General features: G+C 32.9%; 4 protein-coding genes and 1 long non-coding RNA gene across 19 annotated transcripts; 3 read left to right on the plus strand and 2 right to left on the minus strand.

The window, feature by feature from the left end:
- Positions 1-1,089: 1,089 nt before the first annotated feature.
- Positions 1,090-1,476, minus strand: LOC147946944 (uncharacterized). The gene has a single exon (XM_087507304.1). It carries the CDS (start codon positions 1,474-1,476, stop codon positions 1,090-1,092), a length of 387 nt encoding a protein of 128 aa, XP_087363430.1.
- Positions 1,477-4,869: 3,393 nt separating this feature from the next.
- On the plus strand, positions 4,870-7,460 carry LOC104777267 (zinc finger CCCH domain-containing protein 12). The gene is made up of 2 exons (XM_010501478.3): positions 4,870-6,341; positions 6,945-7,460. Exons 1-2 carry the CDS (start codon positions 5,477-5,479, stop codon positions 7,232-7,234), a joined length of 1,155 nt encoding a protein of 384 aa, XP_010499780.1. The 5' UTR covers positions 4,870-5,476; the 3' UTR covers positions 7,235-7,460.
- A 298-nt stretch (positions 7,461-7,758) lies between these two features.
- On the plus strand, positions 7,759-8,804 carry LOC104779033 (RING-H2 finger protein ATL81). The gene has a single exon (XM_087495742.1). It carries the CDS (start codon positions 7,824-7,826, stop codon positions 8,667-8,669), a length of 846 nt encoding a protein of 281 aa, XP_087351868.1. The 5' UTR covers positions 7,759-7,823; the 3' UTR covers positions 8,670-8,804.
- Positions 8,805-10,425: 1,621 nt separating this feature from the next.
- LOC104777268 (uncharacterized) lies at positions 10,426-12,784 on the minus strand. Of its 13 annotated transcripts, none has more exons than XR_015592781.1 (9): positions 12,535-12,687; positions 12,426-12,468; positions 12,277-12,303; positions 11,917-12,041; positions 11,732-11,812; positions 11,594-11,643; positions 11,437-11,512; positions 11,243-11,351; positions 10,426-10,808 (listed from the first exon to the last, which is right to left on the minus strand). It is a non-coding gene; the product is annotated as an uncharacterized LOC104777268 (long non-coding RNA). The 13 variants fall into 13 exon arrangements; XR_015592780.1 differs by having other exon boundaries at positions 11,917-12,044; XR_015592820.1 differs by having other exon boundaries at positions 10,983-11,351; positions 11,917-12,044.
- Positions 12,785-15,820: 3,036 nt separating this feature from the next.
- On the plus strand, positions 15,821-17,571 carry LOC104777269 (tobamovirus multiplication protein 2B). Of its 3 annotated transcripts, none has more exons than XM_010501479.3 (5): positions 15,821-16,032; positions 16,586-16,651; positions 16,741-16,805; positions 16,988-17,078; positions 17,198-17,571. In XM_010501479.3, the coding sequence occupies exons 1-5, from the start codon at positions 15,892-15,894 to the stop codon at positions 17,210-17,212; spliced, it is 378 nt and encodes a 125-aa protein (XP_010499781.1). In that variant the 5' UTR covers positions 15,821-15,891; the 3' UTR covers positions 17,213-17,571. The 3 variants fall into 3 exon arrangements, 2 of the variants coding, with proteins under 2 accessions (XP_010499781.1, XP_087361032.1); XR_015592842.1 differs by having other exon boundaries at positions 15,826-16,032; positions 16,586-16,655; XM_087504906.1 differs by lacking the exon at positions 17,198-17,571 and having other exon boundaries at positions 15,833-16,032; positions 16,988-17,182.
- Positions 17,572-19,624: the final 2,053 nt, after the last annotated feature.

Below are 19,624 nucleotides of genomic sequence, written 5' to 3' on the forward strand. Positions count from 1 at the left end.
TTTTTGAAAAATGTTTTGTCTATATTATTCGTCCGGTCAACTAAAAAAACTATCCAGAAACAAAACATTTTAAAAAATAACTAAGTAAATCCATTACTAGATTTATTTTGACTAAGATTTATTTATTTATTTAACATTATTAACAAAATTTATAAATATCACTATATCAGGTTAAGTATATATCTACTACTTTCTTGTATAAGTCTGACGTTGATATTAGAAAATTATGCTTAGAAAGAACCAAGTGAAATCATCCCGAAAAGTCCAGAAATTCTATTCCTTAATCACTTGCAAATTTGTGAACCACGACGAAATTAAAAATCCATGAAGTAGACTTGTGTACACAAAATAAATTACATGAACAAAAAGAAAAAGAGATATCTTAGAATATCTCATATGTTTTTGAAAGACATGATTCTTTCATTCTTTCAATCTCTCTCTCATTCATCTCTCTCTCTCTAATGCCCAGCCACGTCTCGAACCAGTCAAGCGTTGCACCATTATGTGCCTTCGTTGACCGGTGAGCTACAAGAGCTAGGCAATCTCATTGCAACATTTAACATATTTATATAAAAGTTACATAATTTATGATCAGTATTCAATACCAAATTAAATAAATTAAGTATTCAGTACAAAATTAAATAAATTATTATTAGTATATCGATATTCTTAGTTTATAGAAATCTCAAAAACATAATTCATTATAGTAATTAACAAAATTTATTCTCAGAGTTTTGTAGTTGTTTTTTTTTCTTTTGTCAACGACACATAAATTAGTTCTAAAAAATTTAATATGGAGAAAAATTATTTACAAAATGACATTAGACGATTCAGCGCGAAGTTTATGCGCCAAAAAATCCGTCTTAACATTTGCATTACGAGAAATAAGTGAAAAAGAAAACGAAGGAAACTCCTCCATATTGCTTTTGATATCGTCTAGGTAAATTGAGAAGGCCAGCCACTCGGAGGGGGAAGATACCATCTTCACCAAATCTGAGCAATCCGTAAAAAAAGCTACGTCGTTGTTGTCTACTCCAATCATACACCACATTGCCCATACCAAAGCTTCAACTTCGGCGTGTAGGAGGGTTAAGCTGCGTCGTTGATTGGCTGCTCCCATCGTACTCGTGCCGTCATTGGGGACAGAAAAAACAAACCCATGCTGGAGAACTTGTCACTCTCCTTCCACGAACCATCCACATAACATCGTGTGATCAAATCACCTGAATCCACCAACCCATGATTGTATCCCATTGGTACCCCTCTAGGCACCAGATCTGTCGGAGTCGTATCATTCTCAAGTTGGGCTAGCTGCCAGGCTGTCTCCTCAGCCTCGTTCAGGTGAACCACCTGAAGAGCATCAAAACTCAAACTCTGAAAGACCCGATCATTTCTAGCTTTCCAAATATACCATAAAATCCAGGAAAACGTTGAACCGTGGGCCTCTGTAGGGAGACGCCATAAAAGGTAATCCATATTAGCATACATAGAACTAGTTGGGAACAACCCATCACCCGTAGGAATATGAGACAGAGCCCATGTCTGACAAGCTGGTGGGCACTCAAACAACGCATGATTTATACTTTTATAGTTTCCTCATTGAGCCCAAAACCACCACATACCAGGTCACAAACTATCCCTCTCCTACACATATTATAAGTAACCGACACACACCTAGTAAGAATCTGCCACATGAAAAGGGCTTCAATTTAGGCGGGCATTAGATTTTCCAACTAAACGCCTTCAACGGAACAAGATGGGGTCCATAGGCTGGCTGGGAATAAACAAACGGGTACAAAGACGCACCACATGGTACCCCAATTTAACCGTATATTTGCTAGATTTCTTGAAATGCCACCCAAGCATGTCCGGTTTATTTTTGGCGTAAAATATGCGTTGAGACGGTCCATATTCCAAGAATTAGAACCCCAACAACGAAATCACAAACAGAAAGACAAGGATCTTGAGCGAACCCATTACTTAACGCTGGTCTCGGGAATTGAGCAAGTATCCACAGATCAGTCAAAACCAAAATGAACTCCCCCGAACCAACTCTTTTAATAAGCCATTTATTAACCAGAGAGCGAGCTGAAATAATACTCCACCATCCATAGGACAGAGAATAACACCGGTTTGGCTCCATATGGTCTGAGTTCTGATAATACCAACCCTTAAAAACCAGTGCGAAGAGCGAATCCAGAACCATGATCAAGCGCCACAGTTGTTTGGCTAGTAACGCTGTATTAAAATCATACACATTACAGAAACCAATCTCACCCTCTGATTTATTAGCACACATTTTATCCTAGGCCAGCGAGTGAAATCCATTGGATTGACCATTTCCACTCCACCAATAACTAGACACTGCACTATTAAGCTTTGAAGTACTGTAATTGTTTTCGGCAACCAAAAACAAGACATAACAAAGGTCGTTACCGTAGTAGCTACAGACTTAATCATAGCTTCTTCCCTCCCATTGATAACAACTTAGCCGACCACCCAGAAGTCCTATTTTTTAACTGATCCTGGACAAATGAGAAAAGACCCCCTACCCCTGATATTTGAAATGCCTAAGACTTAGTGGAGCTCACACCGAATCAAGGCATCTACCTTATACTCAAATTGTACCGAAGATTTCGCAAAATAAATTTGTCGTCCTGAAACCAATTCATATTGTTTCAATATATCCAAAATGGCACCATATTGATCCAAAAAGCGCTCTCTGCCTTCTGAATGTTGGCAATTGAAACGTCTGTACACAATATAAATAAATACGGAAAAAGCGGATCTCCCTGTCGCAGACCCCATTCTGGTGTAATCAGACCTTTAGGTTGTCCATTTTAGACAACTTCGTACTGAATTGACGTCATAGACCACATTATCCAAGAAATCCAGGTTTCACAGAAATCCATTTTCCTAAGCAAGTGCTCAATGAATGACCATTCCACTCAGTCATAAGCCATACTCATGTCGGTCTTTATAGCCATAAACTTCCCTTGCAAGAGGGATGTGTTCGCAAGCCATGGAACATATGTTGGGCTATCAAAATGTTATCTGAAATCAACCGCCCTGCCACAAAGGTAAATTGTGTTTCTGAGATTAACTGGGGTAAAACTACCTTTAACCGTTGACAAAGAACCTTAAACACAATCTTATATCCAACGTTACAAAGACTAATAGGCCGCATTTCCGTCATACAGGCCGGCGGCTCCGTCTTTGGAATTAAACAAATATTTGTCAAATTTTACCGTTTATCAAACGAGCCTTCAGAGAAGAAAGAATTAACCAGTCCCAATACATCCACTTTAATAATAGGCCACGCCTTTTGGTAAAAAAAAGTGCAGTCATACTGTCTATCCCAGGGTTTTTCAGGGTGCATCATAAACTAAGCCTCCGACACTTCTTTCCCTGTAGTCGGGGCCATGATAAAAAAATATTATCCTCCCCAGAGATAGGTCACTGTACCTCACTCAAAGAATCCTCAAATTCCTGAGGATTAGTTGATGTGAACAAATCCTGAAAATATGTTACCGCAATATTCTGAATATCCTTCCCCTCCGTAGCCCAAACATTATCAGCATCATGTCGTCCTATAATCTGGTTCCTAGCATGAAAATATTTGGAATTATGGTCCCCTAGTTGCATCCAACGGTTCCTACATTTCTGGTGCCAATATAAAACTCTCTTTGTTTCTCATGATTTACTTTTAATTTAATTAAAATCACCAATTAAAAACCATGGGAATCTCGAGACAACCCATACGTCCTTAATTGTTCCCATACTTGTTCTCACTTACTAGAAACCGAGTCCTCATGAACAAAAGTCATAAACACTTTTTTTTCTTTAACAATTGCCTCAATATCCAATAATCTATTAGACTCAAATAAAATAGAAATTGAAAATTTATTATTAGAAAAAACGCAAAACTGCCACTACAACCAATATAATCAACTGTTTCTTAAATGTGAATAACCAAAATGATCTAACATATCTCGGACGCGCAAATCCTTGATCATCTTCTAACTGAATTAAAAACATTAGAAATTATAAACATTATACATGTTCCAAAATTTATTAGGTTGTATGCTAAAATAATCCCAGCAGATTTAAACGTTTTAGACACAAAAAAAAAATAATCATAACAATTACGTTAAATATGATAGTTACTAAACAATATTGTAACTTACCAACCAATTCATAATATACACTAATGTTCAAGTTTTTCCATGAAAGATTTAACAAATTGTAAAAACAAAAACGTTTTTACAAAAATAGAACACAACCTCAAATTTAATTAGTCTTTGCCGAGAAAATCTATAATACAAAAAGGTATTTAGGAATACCTCGAATGTATTTTAAACACAACACAATGCTCTCTCTGCTGCTGCTCTTGCTCTCTCTCATTCTCGTGCCCAGCTCGAGCTTCGAACTCATCACACGTTGCACGTTAATGTACCATCGTAGACCAGCGAGCTACAAGAGCCAAGCACCTTCTCTACAACTTTAACTGTTTTAAATAAATTTGCTCACTTATTATTTTTTTTTTTTTGGGTTTCAAAGCGCTTCTAAATAGTTTTTTCCATTAAATTCACAAACCTAGATTTCAATTATAATAGTTGTTGAATGTTAAAAGAATCGGCTACTCGAAATATATAATTTGGAATTATTAATCTAACTATAAACTTAGCAAATAGATTAGTTTTTTTTGTTTGTTAAACTTACAAGTTACAAATGGTAATAGAACTGCGTATTGTATACATGGAATAAATGTCTGGAGCTCAACGATTTTATAAAAAGATAAATAAGTCATCCTTTTTTTTTTTTTTTTCAAAATAAATATAAATAAGTCATCCTATATCCATAAATTTCATTGAATGAGCAACCCTCATTGAGTCATTTCATAGCTGTGTGTGATCATTTAATACACTGTAAGAAAGAAATTTAATTTAATTTTTTTTTTTTTTTCAGATTTCAATTCCTCTTAATTCTATAAAACCATATCTTCTTTTATTACAGTGTCTTTCAATTTTCATCACTTTATTACCAAATTTAGTTACTTGTCTGCTGCTCCAGTTTCAAATTAACTATTGTCCTAATAAAGATCTTATCCAATGTCCACACGTTTCGTATTTACCCCGACCATGATCTTTCAAAATATCTTCTTCAAATCTTTCAATCTCAACGACGATTTTTGAGTGACCTAGTACTAATCAATCTTATACGTCTTCTTCATCATCATCATCATCTGTGTGCTAGCTGTTCATCTTCATTTTCCAGTTTATCGTTTTCGATTTTTTTTTTTATAAAAATTTCTTTCTTTTCTTGGGTTTGTCAAAATTTGTCGTTAATCGATGAATTTGATTGTTTTCAAGATTACCCATCTCTGGAATCCACGAAATTTCTCAGCTTTTCCGTGATTCTTGGTGAAATTTGTAAACTCTCACAAAAAAATTAGGGTTAGACACACACACGCACGATGAGTCATCATCATCGGCGAGATTCCGGCGGCGATGTAGTTCACGTGATACCCACGAACAATCCTCCGCCGGATAATTGGTTTCCCAATCTCGGCGATAGTGCCGTTTGGGCGACGGAAGATGATTACAATCGAGTTTGGGCGGTGAATCCCGATAACGTCTCCGGCGATAACAATGGTCCTCCGAACAAGAAGACTCGAGGCTCTCCGTCGTCTTCGTCAGCCACTACTACTACTACTTCCGCCGCGAGCAATCGTACCAAAGCGATTGGGAAAATGTTCTTCAAGACGAAGCTTTGTTGCAAGTTTCGCGCTGGGACTTGTCCGTACGTGACGAATTGTAACTTTGCTCATACGGTGGAGGAGCTTCGTAGACCACCGCCGAATTGGCAGGAGATTGTGGCGGCTCATGAGGAGGAGAGATCTGGTGGTATGGGAACTCCTACTGTTGCTGTGCTTGAGGTGCCGAGGGAGGAGTTTCAGATCCCGTCTTTGGTGTCATCGACGGCTGAGAGTGGGAGATCTTTTAAAGGAAGACATTGTAAGAAGTTTTATACTGAAGAAGGGTGTCCTTATGGAGAGAGTTGTACGTTTCTGCACGATGAGGCTTCGAGGAACAGAGAAAGCGTTGCGATTAGTTTAGGACCTGGTGGTTATGGAAGTGGTGGGGGGAGTGGCGGTGGTGGTTCTGCTAGTGGTGGTGGGAATAGCAACGTAGTAGTGCTTGGTGGTGGTGCTGGTGGAAGTGGAAGTGGGATTCATATTGTGAAGCCTTCTAATTGGAAGACAAGGATTTGCAACAAATGGGAGATTACTGGGTATTGTCCGTTTGGTGCTAAGTGTCATTTTGCTCATGGAGCTGCAGGTAAAGACTCCGCCTTTTGTTAGATTTGGTTTGGCCTTTATGAATGCAATGGTTAGGACCGAGTTAATAGGTCTCCAGTGGTTTAACCACTGTGGTTAGCCAAGTTTTTAGTGACTTATCGTGTGTTAGTTTAAACATTAATCCAATGTTGCTTGATGAATGGGCTAAACGTTTTAGAAAATATTGGACGCTGAAGCTCTGAGCTGTATTTTATGACACTGCCTTCTTTGGGTTTTGTTGGTCTGTGGTTGTCATTTAGTCTTCTAGGCGTTTGTTAGTTAAGATAAGATAAGAGTAGTGGAAGTTTTAATCAATGGTGCTTTGTGTATGGACTCGTGAGAATGGTTCTATAGGCTATAAAGGAGACTAATGGATTGAGTGCTTGTATTAGTTCAGCTTGCTGCAGGACTATTGAAAAGTATTTTTTTGTTCTTTTTCAGTCTGATATTGTAATGAAACAGACGAGTTGTCGAATCTTTTAGGCTCAGGGATGAGTTGTAGGTTGCTTGAAATCTCCAAATAATCCGTCTTACATCTTTGAAAACGGAATCTTTATGTTGAATCTTTGATAGCTTTTGAAGTTTGAGTCTTTATGATTCGCAGAGTTACATAGATTTGGTGGAGGACTCGTAGAAGGAGAAGGCAAAGACGGTGTATCACCCAATCCAGACACAAAGCAAACAGGACAAAACCCAAAAGGACATTCTGACACAACGACACTTCTATCTCCAGGAGTTCCTCATAATGTAGATGCCAGTTACCATAGTGGAGTCGCATTGCAACGAGCAACTAGTGCGGTTACACAAAAGCCTGGGATCAGAACTCATCAGAAGTGGAAAGGACCGGCGAAAATCAGTCGGATATACGGTGATTGGATCGATGATATTGAATAAAGTTATCGCCTTTGTTTTTTACATATCGGTTAGATAACTGGTAAGAAAACTTACAATCTCCTTTTTTTTTTTTGAAGTTTTTTGCTTTTTAGGTTTCTGGTGATGATGGTACAGTATGTAGAATTTGTGTATCTGTGTAACCCTTGTATCTCTTTTTGTTGTTGTGGTTGTTGTATTGTAGATTATGACTTTTAAGAAGTTGAAATATCATCTTTCTTTCTTTGTATCTTTCCTATGTTCTACCACTACCAAAAATGCATCTAACCAAATCATGTTTTGAACTTGTAAACCTATAAATAGTATGCCATAAAATTTTTTTGTACTCTCACTTAGAATGTAAAATTAAATAAAAATATTTTTTCAACTTGCCGTAAGAAAACGTACATCTAAAGTTGCCTTTTTTCTCACAAAAGACTCGCTCAAAAGTCAAAACTATAGGACCTTACCTTTCTCCTCATTTGTCTCCACCCCACTGACATTTACCCTTCCCACACGGCAACCTCAGAATAAACCCTTTCTTCTTCCCCAAACAACCTATGAAACAAGTCACAATATTTCTGATCCGACCGTTTCACTACACGGTCTCAAAATGTCTTTATCCACGACGAACACAGAAAATTCTAAACCAGTCCACACCCTCGTTTCCTCCCCTGTCACCATAGTTTTGACCGGTAGTCTTCTCTTCATCATTTTCTCCGGTTTCTTCTCCTTCTTCTTCTGTGGATGTTGTTTTAGGAAACTCATGAACGTTTGGAACAATTATAGGAATCGAAACCGTCCTAGTAACCTAATCCAACCGTCTAATCCACCTGAAAGCATCGGTCTCGACTCCAAGATTATTGAATCCTTCCCTGAGTATCCTTATTCGGTGAAAAATCATGGGACAGATCAATGTTCCATTTGTCTAGCAGAGTTTAGGGATGATGACACCATTAGGCTCATTTCTACTTGTAACCACTCATTCCACACAATTTGCATTGATCTTTGGTTTGAAGGACACAGGACTTGCCCGGTATGTCGGCGTAAGCTTGATGTAGAAGACCGGACATCGCTAGAAAAGCCGTTAGATGTTCCTGAACTCGATCTAGTTACATCTGAAATCCACGACGAGCCTTTGTCTCACGACACAGTGACAATCACCGTTCACGAGGAGCATCCAACTAGTACTGATATTGGTAGTTTAGAGCATACAGACGAAATCGAAAGCTATGAAAGACGAATGAAAGCATCGAATTTGCGGTTTTGGAGGTCACATTCTACTGGACATTCTATAGTAGTTAAGGCTGAAAACGAAGAAGAAGAAGAAGATGAAGAAGAAAAAGATGAGATTAAGATACATATTGAGATCTCTGGAGAATGTCAGTTTGAAGATCACAAGATGACTTTACCAAACAGGAAGTTGTATTGCGTTAGGGGAACTTACTCGGTAGGATAGAGAGAGTCTGAGAGAATGTGAATTGTCTTGGTTCTTTGTTTTTGGGCGGTACAATTTTGTAATGTTTTTATACTATAGGTTATACATAGAGAAGATTTTGAAGATTGTTGTAATATTTGTACTTAAAATTCTCATTATTCCAGAGTATTATACTTGAATACTCTTCATACTTTCCTATTTCAAATTTTCATTTTTGGATTTTATAAGTTCTAAATTATTTTTAAATTTATTTCTATTACTCTCTCTCTCTCTCCCAATATGCAAGATTTTTTAACGTTTTTTTTTCTTTGTTCTCTTTTATTAGATTTTCCTAAGTTTCTATGCATATATTAATTCAATAATTTTTGACTATTTCAGTTATGAAATTTTTTTTTCTATTGGTTGAAGTTTGTTAAACATTTATAGTTTTTTTTTTTAATTTTTGTGTGTTTTAGCTAAAAACTCTTATATAATAGAATAGAGGGGCATAATATATATGATATATTTACGAGAAAAAAATGAATTAATGAGTATATTTTACTGCATATGAAATAGTATAACAAATAGGAGATATCACGTTCTTAAATCAACATTTTTAAAACAATTATAATATAATAACAAAAATTATTGTTATATTTCTTTTAAAAAATATTTTGTTTGAGATAATATTTATTTTTAATTATTAAATAAATTTATATATGTATTTTTAATACTAATTATTTAAGAATATTATCGTATTTTATTTTTTTTGATGTATATTACAGTTTTATATTGTTGATTTTTGTAATTAATATAAGTATTATATGAATATTTATTAATCGTAAGTATTATATGAAAATTCCCAAACAATTTGTAAATAAAATAAAAGAATGATGATATGAGAATCATAATTTGAAATCTTAATAAATCTTCGAAATCTAGTTATTAAAAATAATTTTATTGTCTACTAAGATATAAAATCTTACTTTTTGAAATTCTGATGGTTTCTATTTTTTTTAAAAATAGTTAGTAATTTTCGCGAGAAAATAATTTTTTAAAACTAATAATTATCTGTATTTTGAAATAATTTGAGCTGTTAATTTTTAATAAGATTTTTTTACTTTTCTAAATTTTTATTTTATTTTTGAAAAATGCAAAATGTATTTTGTTTGGTAGATTAAGTGATTAACTATGTATATGTAACTAATTTTTGTATTTTGTAAATGTACAATATTTTGCATCTATATATTATGTAGTGTCCAATTTCTATGTTTTAGGTGTATACCGTGTCGAGAAGTGTTTTTTTTTAGTTTTTACTATAGAAATAGTAATATTTTAATTTTATTGTAGTTTTTCAATAATATCAGTACAATATAAATGGCTTTCTATTTCTGTTAGTTTCATATATAAATAATCTAACACTTTAGTATATATATAGTTTATGCGTGAATTATATTAATTGTTTACTTTTATAAACTTTAAATAATTGATTTATAATATGTGTTTATAATATGTTATCTAGAGCATCTCTCACTTATAAATTTTAAATAAAGTGTATTCTGTATAAAGTTCATTTATAGAGTTATTATTTTACCGATTTTTAAGCAGAACCATATAAAAATTTTGGGACCAAGAAAATATATATATTGATTTATCAAGATTTAATTTTTATTAATTTATTACTAATTTTAACTTTAATTTATATACATAGTTTAAAATATGGAGTAAATTCTTAGATATAAAACATTCATCCTTTTCATAAAATTGCTGGGAAAATTTGTCAATTGTTATCACACAATTTATTATTAATTTCTAAATCATATATTACCAAATGAAGATTATAATGGAGAAACCAAATTGGTGGATACTTAAAAAAGGAAAAATGTCACCAAAAAAGTACATAAGTTAAAGGTTATTTAACCAAAAAAAAAAAACTAAATCCGACACATTATCTCTTCCTTTCTTCTTCTCTAATTCTTCTTAATTAATCTCATTGATTCGATATGTGTCTTACTGATTCTTCTATCCTTTCGCCTTCTTCTTATCCTTATATGCCTGTGACCCGCGAGGAAACCGGTGTTCATGCAGTTACTAAGGCACGATTGAAAACGACCAAAAAACTTTTCTCAGGGCCATTATATAGAAAACCAAGATCTGCCCCATCACATATGGTCTCACTCCCTATTGGGAAAAATGCGATCCATTAAATACAAAAGACAGAGAAATAATGGTTAGATATTTGTGTTTCTATATTACTTGAGATTGAAAATGATATATATATAAATGCAAACTGACCAACTAAATGAAACTTTCATTATGAAAGTTATGAAGACAAATTACCCAACATCTCGTTACCTTATGTATGAATCGTAAATTCATAGTATGAGCATTAGAAGTTAATGGCTCTGTTTAAGATCCTCAATCTCTCCAAAATCAAATGGAAAGATGTCAATGCTAAAATATGGATAAAACTTACCACATGAGCACCAATTAACAGATTTCCAGATTTTATTCTGTTTATCTAAAACACATGCTGGCCATAGCAATAGATGATATTGAAAGCCCTCACTAACGACACAACATACTATCGCAAGTGAGAAGAAAGATAAACTTACATCGCATCAGCTGAGACATTAAAGGCTAATATAGATTTGTTTTTTATAGGCTTTGACTCTTTTCGTTTCCATGATTTCGTATCACATGTTGTAATACTTCCATCACGTTCTACAAAAAGAAAAAGAAACCTTGTTAGCCGTGGTAGTGAAAATAAAAAGAATTTAGAATTTGCAGTGCTAGAATATAATTTTACCAATGTTTGCAGCAATGCAAAGAGCTTCATTGCCTGCACTGTCTTCAGAAAATCTACAGGAGGCAAACATCTCGTCCTGCATTTCAGTATATAATCTCATCGGATACAATACAACAATGTTGGAAGTTTGTATATAAACTAAGAAAACCCAACTAACCTTCTCTTTAGATAGATTGGCAGCAGTAGTAGAAGCATTCAGCCCCAAACCTGTAAAATGAAATATATTCACAATCAGGATATTTGTTTTTAGAATCATTGTTTTGAAGAAGATCCCTCTCTCATCAAGAGAATAAACCTGTTCCCAGATAGCAAAATATATCATCACTTGATAGGGAGAAAGCAGACTTGAGAGTTGGGCTTTGACTGATGAATGTGCCTGACACTCATTAAGCAATGTTTAATGAGTAGTGGAAATGTCACTGATGGGGCTAGCCAACCAAACTGATTATTGAGTAGTGGAAATCGAAAAAGATAACTTACCTGCAACTGTTTGGCAATGTGCAAATAATACCACCTTCTCCTATGGTTGGCTTGAAACTCAAAAATGAGATTAAGAAGACAAATTTGGTTGTGAAACTTGTCCAACCTTCAAAACCATCTTGGATCTACTGTTGCACAATAAAAGAATTAGAAGAAACATCTGAGAAGCCTAACCAATATCAGAGATGCTTCATCTGATCTAATCATCATAACAAAAAACATGTTAAGATAAATGATCATAAACTAATGTTTCTTACAAAAATTACAGATTCAACCTTTTCACAGATACATATCTACATCAAATCTAGAATGTGAACTGATAACATAAGGATTATTAATTTACGGATTTAATGAGTTTACCAAGGAGACCCAATAAAGAAATCAAGGCTGGTCTCGTCGTTGTTCCCAAAAAAAATAGCCGATAAGTTTAATCACATATTTCTGATAAGACACCGAAGAATTTCGAATGTAAGAACCATATGAACCACAAAGCCATCGTAATATCCTACCAGCCACCGGATCAAACAGCGGCAGTTGAGAAACAAAGCAAACCTAGAATCATATTTGATCGATTAGAATCAAAGAAAACAAAGCAAAACCTTACCAAATCAAATTTACCTCTAGGATGGAGATTAGTTTCATCACTCGAGAGCTGATCTTAATCCAATAAAAACACGATAAAGAGATTCTTCACTGCCGCCTCCTCTGCTTGATCCATAGAATTAAGTCGCAACAACTTTTTAGGGTTTTAATTATTTGGAAAAGGGTTTCGTTTCTCAATTACGAATCCCTCAATTAGTATGGAGCAATCCGAATAGGATCCATAAAAAACATGTGGATCCTCGCTAAAACCGACCCGTTTGTAATTGTTTCCAAAAAACATAATGGCAGGGCTGTAAATAAGTTGAAACTCCATGATTTTTTTCATAAACTACTGCAAAAATGTATATAAAATATAGATATAGATATAAAATAGATAGATAGATAGATAAATAATATAATAACGAAATAAATTATTATAACTTTTATCAAAAAAAAAATTCAGCCTGCATTTATCGGCAAGTTAGTATCTAGTGAGTTCTTAGAAGAGAATGCTCGAATTTATGGGTAACTAATAATAGTCTCCAAGAAATATAATCTCTTTTTCATTTCCACCTTCGTGATGATAATCACGATCATAATAATTTGAAAATATTATAATTCTATGTGATTTCATAAGACAATATATGGTAAAAATATTTACAAGACATTAGGAACACATAATTTAAAGAAATATATTGATTAAACTACTAAAAATAATAAAATGTACAAAATATATACACCAGATAACCAATACTAAAACTATTTTTAGTACGCTACCTCGTGGTAACATATGTTCTTGGCTGAATTGATAAGAGATGTTTTTTTTGTTTTGATTCTAACTCTAATGCAGAAAAGTATACGTTGGGAGTATTTCTAGTACCACAATTGAGGATCGATTGAGAATGGTGTTTAGTGTTCATGGACATGTGGAGAATGTATCAGTATTCAGAAAAGCAGATGGTGCATCAAGAGGCTTTGAGGTTATCAAGTTTAAGGATGTAAAGGGTGCAACGAAGGCAATTACTCATTTGAATGGCTTGAGCTTTGAGGGTAGAGTGTGGCATGTTCGTTGGGTCAAAAATTGCCGAGAAGAGTTAGACGAAGCCGGTTTAATATACATGTTCCAATAGTTTGGAGAAGTGTCTTTTTGTAAAATTAGGAGAGATCCAAAGACGCGAAAGAGTAGAGTTGTGGAGTTTGTCACTCCATAAGCAGCATCAGAAGCTATAAAGTTGAATGGGAAGTTCATTGATGGCAGGACTATATACGTGAGTTTTGCCAAATCAAAGGTATGGATACTTTTTCTGAGTTTTCTCTAAGAGACTCTTATCTTACACTCTATTTTGGCTCTGATTGTAACATGAATTATTGAAGTTGAGTTGCAGATAATATTATAATTTGATGTAATTTGCAGTAAATATTATGTGGTAAAACACCTGTAATGTATAGCTATAAGAATATGATTTATTAATCTTACCTAAATTAGTGATTGGTGACATTTTTATAGTAGATGTTGCAGTATGTATTATTTAATTAATTTTAGTTTAAAATAATTAATAATTATAATTATTAAAAAACATTAGTGAATACATTTAATAAAATTATAAAATAAGAAATATTAAAATATATTAATAATAACAATTTTAATATACACAAATTTAACTAAACTTCTTTTTACATTGCAAATTAAAAACAAATACATGCATTTCATAAGATTTATAATTTTATGATATTTAGATTTATACCTAATTTTATTTCAAATGATAAAAAAAGAATAATTTTGGCAAAATATAAGAAATTAAAAATAATTGTATCATCCGCGAACCAAAATTGTGGTTTTTGGGGGTGGGTGTCAATCGACACCAGTGATTTTTTGGTCTGATAGTTGTTTTAGATTGTGTTTTTTCGTTTGGTTTGGTTCAATTGAAGTGCCTAACCGATGTATTTAAGTGAAAACTCGACCTAGGTCGTGAAAAGGGTGTTGTCTTGGCCGCTCTAAGAGAAAAAAAGAGAAGAGAGAGTGTTCTTGAGCGGGTTGGAGAGATTCTAAGCTGTTTTGGTGAGATTTGTTCCTGTGGAGGGGAGATCTAGAGCTAGAAACGTGGGAGGAGCTTTCTAAGGCGTTGGATTCGTCGCTTTGGGTCAGAATCTTCCTACAAGAGATGAGTGCTTGACCATGGCTGATCTAAGCCTGAGATCTCTGTTGTTTTGGTTGTTTCTTGGTGTTTGTGGTGTTTTCCTTGTGTGGGTTGGTTGTTTTTGTGTTCACATAGGTTCCTGAGGAGTTTGGAAGAGTTTGGGACGGTTTGGATGCGGATTGGAATGGAGGTTAGTCGTTCGGCTTCGTGCAGATCTTGTCTGCGAAGGCGGTGTCGATCGACACCAGTTAAGTGTCGGTCGACACCATGTTGGTTGAGTGTTGGTCGACACCAACCTAGTGTCGGTCGACACTAGACTTAACCGAGTCTTGTTTTCCTGGTTTGATGTGTTGTTTGTGTTTTGTTTGTTGGCTTTTATAATAGAATCTCAGTTGCTTGTGTGTATAGCCCAGTAGATGGGAGGATTGCCTCACTAAGTGTTTATTAAATTTGAAATCTTAACAAAATCTTCGAAATTTAGTTATTAAAAATAATTTTACTGTGTACTTGGATATAAAATCTTAGTTTTTGAAATTCTGATTGGTTTATATTTTTTAAAAAATATTTAGTAGTTTTCATCCAGAGAGAAAATAATTTGTTAAAACTAATAATTATCTGTATTTTTAAAAATCTTAGCTGTTAAGATTTTTTTTTTTACTTTTCTACATTTTTTTTTGTTTTTGATATGTGAGCGTTTTTTATTTTTAACTAATACTCCCTTTGTCTCATAAAGATTGATGTTTAGAAACTTTTACACATTTTAAGAAAACAATGATTACTGAGTTTAAATATATATATTTTTTGACTAAAGAGATATTATTTAATTTTAAACCAGTAACAATTCAAAATTTTAAATATTTTCAATGATTACTTTTTGAAGTTTACAAAACATCAATTTTTATGAGACAAAATATCAATCTTTACAATTATAGACATATATTTTACAAAATATCAATGTTTATGAGACAGAGGGAATATATCTTAATTAAAATTTTTTAATGGTAATTGAATTTAATATTTTACACATTGTAATGTTAGTTTCATATATGTATTTCCTAATTAATATAGTATTATAGTAGGATGATAAGTATTTTATAATATAAAAAATGCATTAATAAAATATCAAATTTTTTATATTTACAAGAAAAAAATGCATTAATAATATATCAAGTTTTTATATTTACAAGATAAGACCTATATTTTCCCATTTGTTAAAAAAGAGAAGTGAACAAACCGGGACTTGGGGAAAGAGAAAATGGCGACGGCATCGGAAAATTCTAGAGGAATCGGCGGAGGTGATCGAACGGCGAAAGCAGTCGTCGCCGATCAGATCACACAAGCGGTAAATTCTACTGCCAATCTTCTCCAACTAATGCGTCAATCGTCTTCTTCTCAGGTATATCTTCTTCAAACCTTTTTCGCCATAGTCACCGATGAAGATCGTGCAATTGGATTATATACGGGTTTAGGGTTGAATGATTCTTAATTTGTTGATTAAAACATGTCGTTGTTCTCAACAAATTTCTCGAACCTGTGACTCTGATCAAAACTGCATTCTTGTTAATTAAGCATCTTAGAGGTTGAATTTGGTCTAAGTAGTGAAGTGGGGATGAGATTTTTTTTGGTGGCTTTGGGCACAAGTATGCAAGTTAGTAGGTTTCTTTGTTTCTAGTCAAGCTGTTGTGTATATTGTTAGCCAGGTTTTTACTACAATGTTGGTTTGATGATGAAGACCTAGGTGTTGTTGTTGATGTTGATGATATAAAATGGGGATTTGGTGAATAGGTTCAGACACAAAAGCAACTGTTTCGTTGTTGTTCTAAGAAGAAGATGCCTTTGATTTCATTGGAAACTCGTTTATCTCATCCTGCTATAGAAGCATCTATAGAGTTTTATGAGGATGAGTGTAAGATGTTTTATCTCTAATTTGGAATAATGGCTATGTGCAGGCACAGTTGGCAAAGCTCCCGAAGAATTTGTTGGCGAAAGCTTCACTGACTAAGGCCACTGGACAAGTATGTATGTGTTATGGTGTAGAAGAATCAAGAATGTATGAAATCAATATTGACTTGCGTGTCTTATGGCATTTCTCATTTTCTTTAAGGCATTGGCGCAGCTTCCTCAAGTGGTTTCATCTCTGGACGCTCATATCGAAAGTGGATTGCACAGGTTTGGATTTTCTTTGACTTGCAAGAACTACCCTATTTTTGAACAAGCATCCAATTTAAATCATTCAAAACTTGAATACTTCATTATTAAAGGGAGTATTCTCTCATCACATTTCTCAGTCAATAGTTTTGAAGCTATCTTGTGTTCTAATTTTTAAGTTTTTTTTTTTTGTCTCAATACAGTGGTGTTCATCTGAACACAGTAACTCAGTTACTTGAAAACATGGAAAGCACACAGCTTCGTGCTCTTCGACAATCTAATATTTCCCCTGTGGTATAAACTTTGATCTGTTATCAACAATTAGATGTTTCTTCTTCTTTTTTTTCTGTTACATTTTCCAGCAACCAATTGAGATTATCATAATTTTATTTCTGCGCATTTAAAAATTTCAGACAGATGACAAGTAGTGATCTCCAAGATATGCACATACGGCGTCTCCTACTTCGTTGTTCATTCATCTTCAAACGATCACACTTCCCTACTTCGTTTCCACAACAGAGAGAAATTTGTGGTGGTTACTTAGTTTTCGATTTTCCTGGCGGTTCTGATTCCATAATAGCTCTGGTTGTTAGCTAGATTGCGACTTTTGATATCAGCTTTAATCAGATTCTTTTATGACTCAGACTGAAATCTCCAATGTTCTTTGTTATATAGTATATAATTGGGGTGTGTTAACCCACTTTTAGCTGTGTTTTTTTTTTTAAATTATTATATTAGAAAATTTGTTATTTATTTATTTATTTATTTATATTAACATTTTTGAAGATATTTTGTGTTCTAGTTTTTTAGTTATACTAATTTACAAAGTTATTTACAAACTTAACCTCTAAAATATTTCACAAAAAAAAGCAATAAGTAATATATGGCAACAAAACTGGTTTAGTCATATAATATACTTTAAAAAATCCGTTTTGTTAAAATATTTTTAGATGAAGTAGGAAAAATAAGTGGTTCAAATTAAAAATTAAAATTTAAAACAAAATCATAATATGTAAAAGTTAAAAATTATCATGCAATGTACCGGGGTTAAGTACTAAAATCTAGTTTAACACACGCCTCACTTCTTGAAATGATCCTCTCAAGGTCGACGTTATTACCATAAAATCCCCTAGTCGATAGCTTGGAATGGATCTAAGTCATATTGGTTTAATGGGTCATTGCATGTCGAACTTAGAATATTCAACAAAGTTAACACGAAAACTAAAATATAATAGTAAATATATTAATTTTAAAAGAAGTAAATATACTAATTAATATCAACTAATTTATAACTTTTACAGTTAATAAAAACGACAAATAGTAGATTTTTATATAAATGTATGTCTTATGTTCAAAACATAGAATATTAAGTGGATAATTCATGTACCATGTCTCATTTTCGATCCATCATTTTACTCGTTAAAAGAAATTAAACTATCTCATATGAAATTATTTACCAATAACATTAAAAGGATATCAAATTCTAGACAAGTACATTCAAGAGAAAAAGATATATAACATCAAAATGTTAAATAATCAAGTTGGAAATCTTACACAAATGTAGATTAATTAGAACGTTGAACGGATCTTTTTAATGTTAATTTTTTTAAAAAATAAAAATCATTTGGTGGAAAAAATATTTATTTTTATGGACTTCTTATGCATCCATTTATAACATTGCATTTAAATATGAAATATTCTACTCAACTTTGTTGACCACTTAAAGTTACAACAAGCTAGATTTTAAGATCAAATTAAATATCACATTAATTATTTTATAAATACCATTTTTGTGATGTAGCGCGAATACGAACCTTGATTTCATTTTAAGGGTTACATTACTAATTAATTAGAGCATTTTTCCTATTGTAAGTCTGATATTCGATTTGAAATAAAATGTAATTGATGGACATGTTTTAGAGTAATATGTATGATGACCCCATTCTATATATATATTTTTTTTGTTTTTTTATCTTCAGTGTAATTAGTTAGAAAGAAAGAAAACGTAGAATTTGTCGCGATTAAAAATTTGATAGGTTGTTATGTATGTACTATGATATTTTATTAATTTATTTTTAAAAAATAAAATTTTTGAAAATTTTTGAATTGAGATAATGATACCAAAATATGTTAGCCTTTTGGATGTTATAATTTTTATAGTTTTCCAAGTGAAATTTTAATATTTACCAAAAAAAGGTTTTTTGATAATAAATTACAAATACTTTAGATAAATTAAAATGTCTAATTAATGACCTTAATTGTCATATTTTAAAAGACTATTAAAATGAAAACGATATATATTTCGAAATTCAAAACTTGAAATTTTTTTTGTCTATTTTTATAGTATACTGTAACATTACAATTTGAAAGTATAACACAACAATTGTTTTACAGAGATGAAATCTAGGAAAAATTCATTTTTAAAAAAGCGTATGTTAACATATTAACTTATACATGTAAGTTTATTTCAATATTAGTTTATGACATTAACGATGTCATATATTTAAACAGAGATTTCAACAAAAGTATTAAACTATTTTTTACCCATATTCGACTTGAGACTGAATAATCTTATCAAATTATTTTAAATTTTTACACTAGTCCAATTTTGGACCAATTTTTTTTCCCTCTTATTAGTGTTTATTAATTAAGGGTGTAAGAGCAATGGTCACGTTTCAATTAGGGTTCCGATTTTAAGACGAATTCGTGTCTGTAACAAAGAAGACGTTCATCTACTCCGGTGATGAGAAATTCCAGTGACGTTTGAGGTATATCCTTTAATTTTAGTGTGAATTTCTTTTCTGATTCCCTTTTACTTGTTTGATTTGGAAGAAGCGATT

This window comes from Camelina sativa, chromosome 3, assembly GCF_030686135.1.
Source record: "Camelina sativa cultivar CO46 ecotype springtype chromosome 3, ASM3068613v1".
Taxonomy (NCBI): Eukaryota; Viridiplantae; Streptophyta; class Magnoliopsida; order Brassicales; family Brassicaceae; genus Camelina; species Camelina sativa.

Bases quoted from the DNA above. Each gene is read 5' to 3' on its own strand.
- LOC104777267 (XM_010501478.3), top strand. From the start codon at position 5,477: ATGAGTCATCATCATCGGCGAGATTCCGGCGGCGATGTAGTTCACGTG. The intron at 6,342-6,944 runs GTAAAGACTCCG...TATGATTCGCAG, and splicing joins TTTTGCTCATGGAGCTGCAG to AGTTACATAGATTTGGTGGA.
- LOC147946944 (XM_087507304.1), bottom strand. From the start codon at position 1,476: ATGGATTACCTTTTATGGCGTCTCCCTACAGAGGCCCACGGTTCAACG.
- LOC104779033 (XM_087495742.1), top strand. From the start codon at position 7,824: ATGTCTTTATCCACGACGAACACAGAAAATTCTAAACCAGTCCACACC.
- LOC104777269 (XM_010501479.3), top strand. From the start codon at position 15,892: ATGGCGACGGCATCGGAAAATTCTAGAGGAATCGGCGGAGGTGATCGA. The intron at 16,033-16,585 runs GTATATCTTCTT...GGCTATGTGCAG, and splicing joins GTCAATCGTCTTCTTCTCAG to GCACAGTTGGCAAAGCTCCC. The intron at 16,806-16,987 runs GTTTGGATTTTC...GTCTCAATACAG, and splicing joins ATCGAAAGTGGATTGCACAG to TGGTGTTCATCTGAACACAG.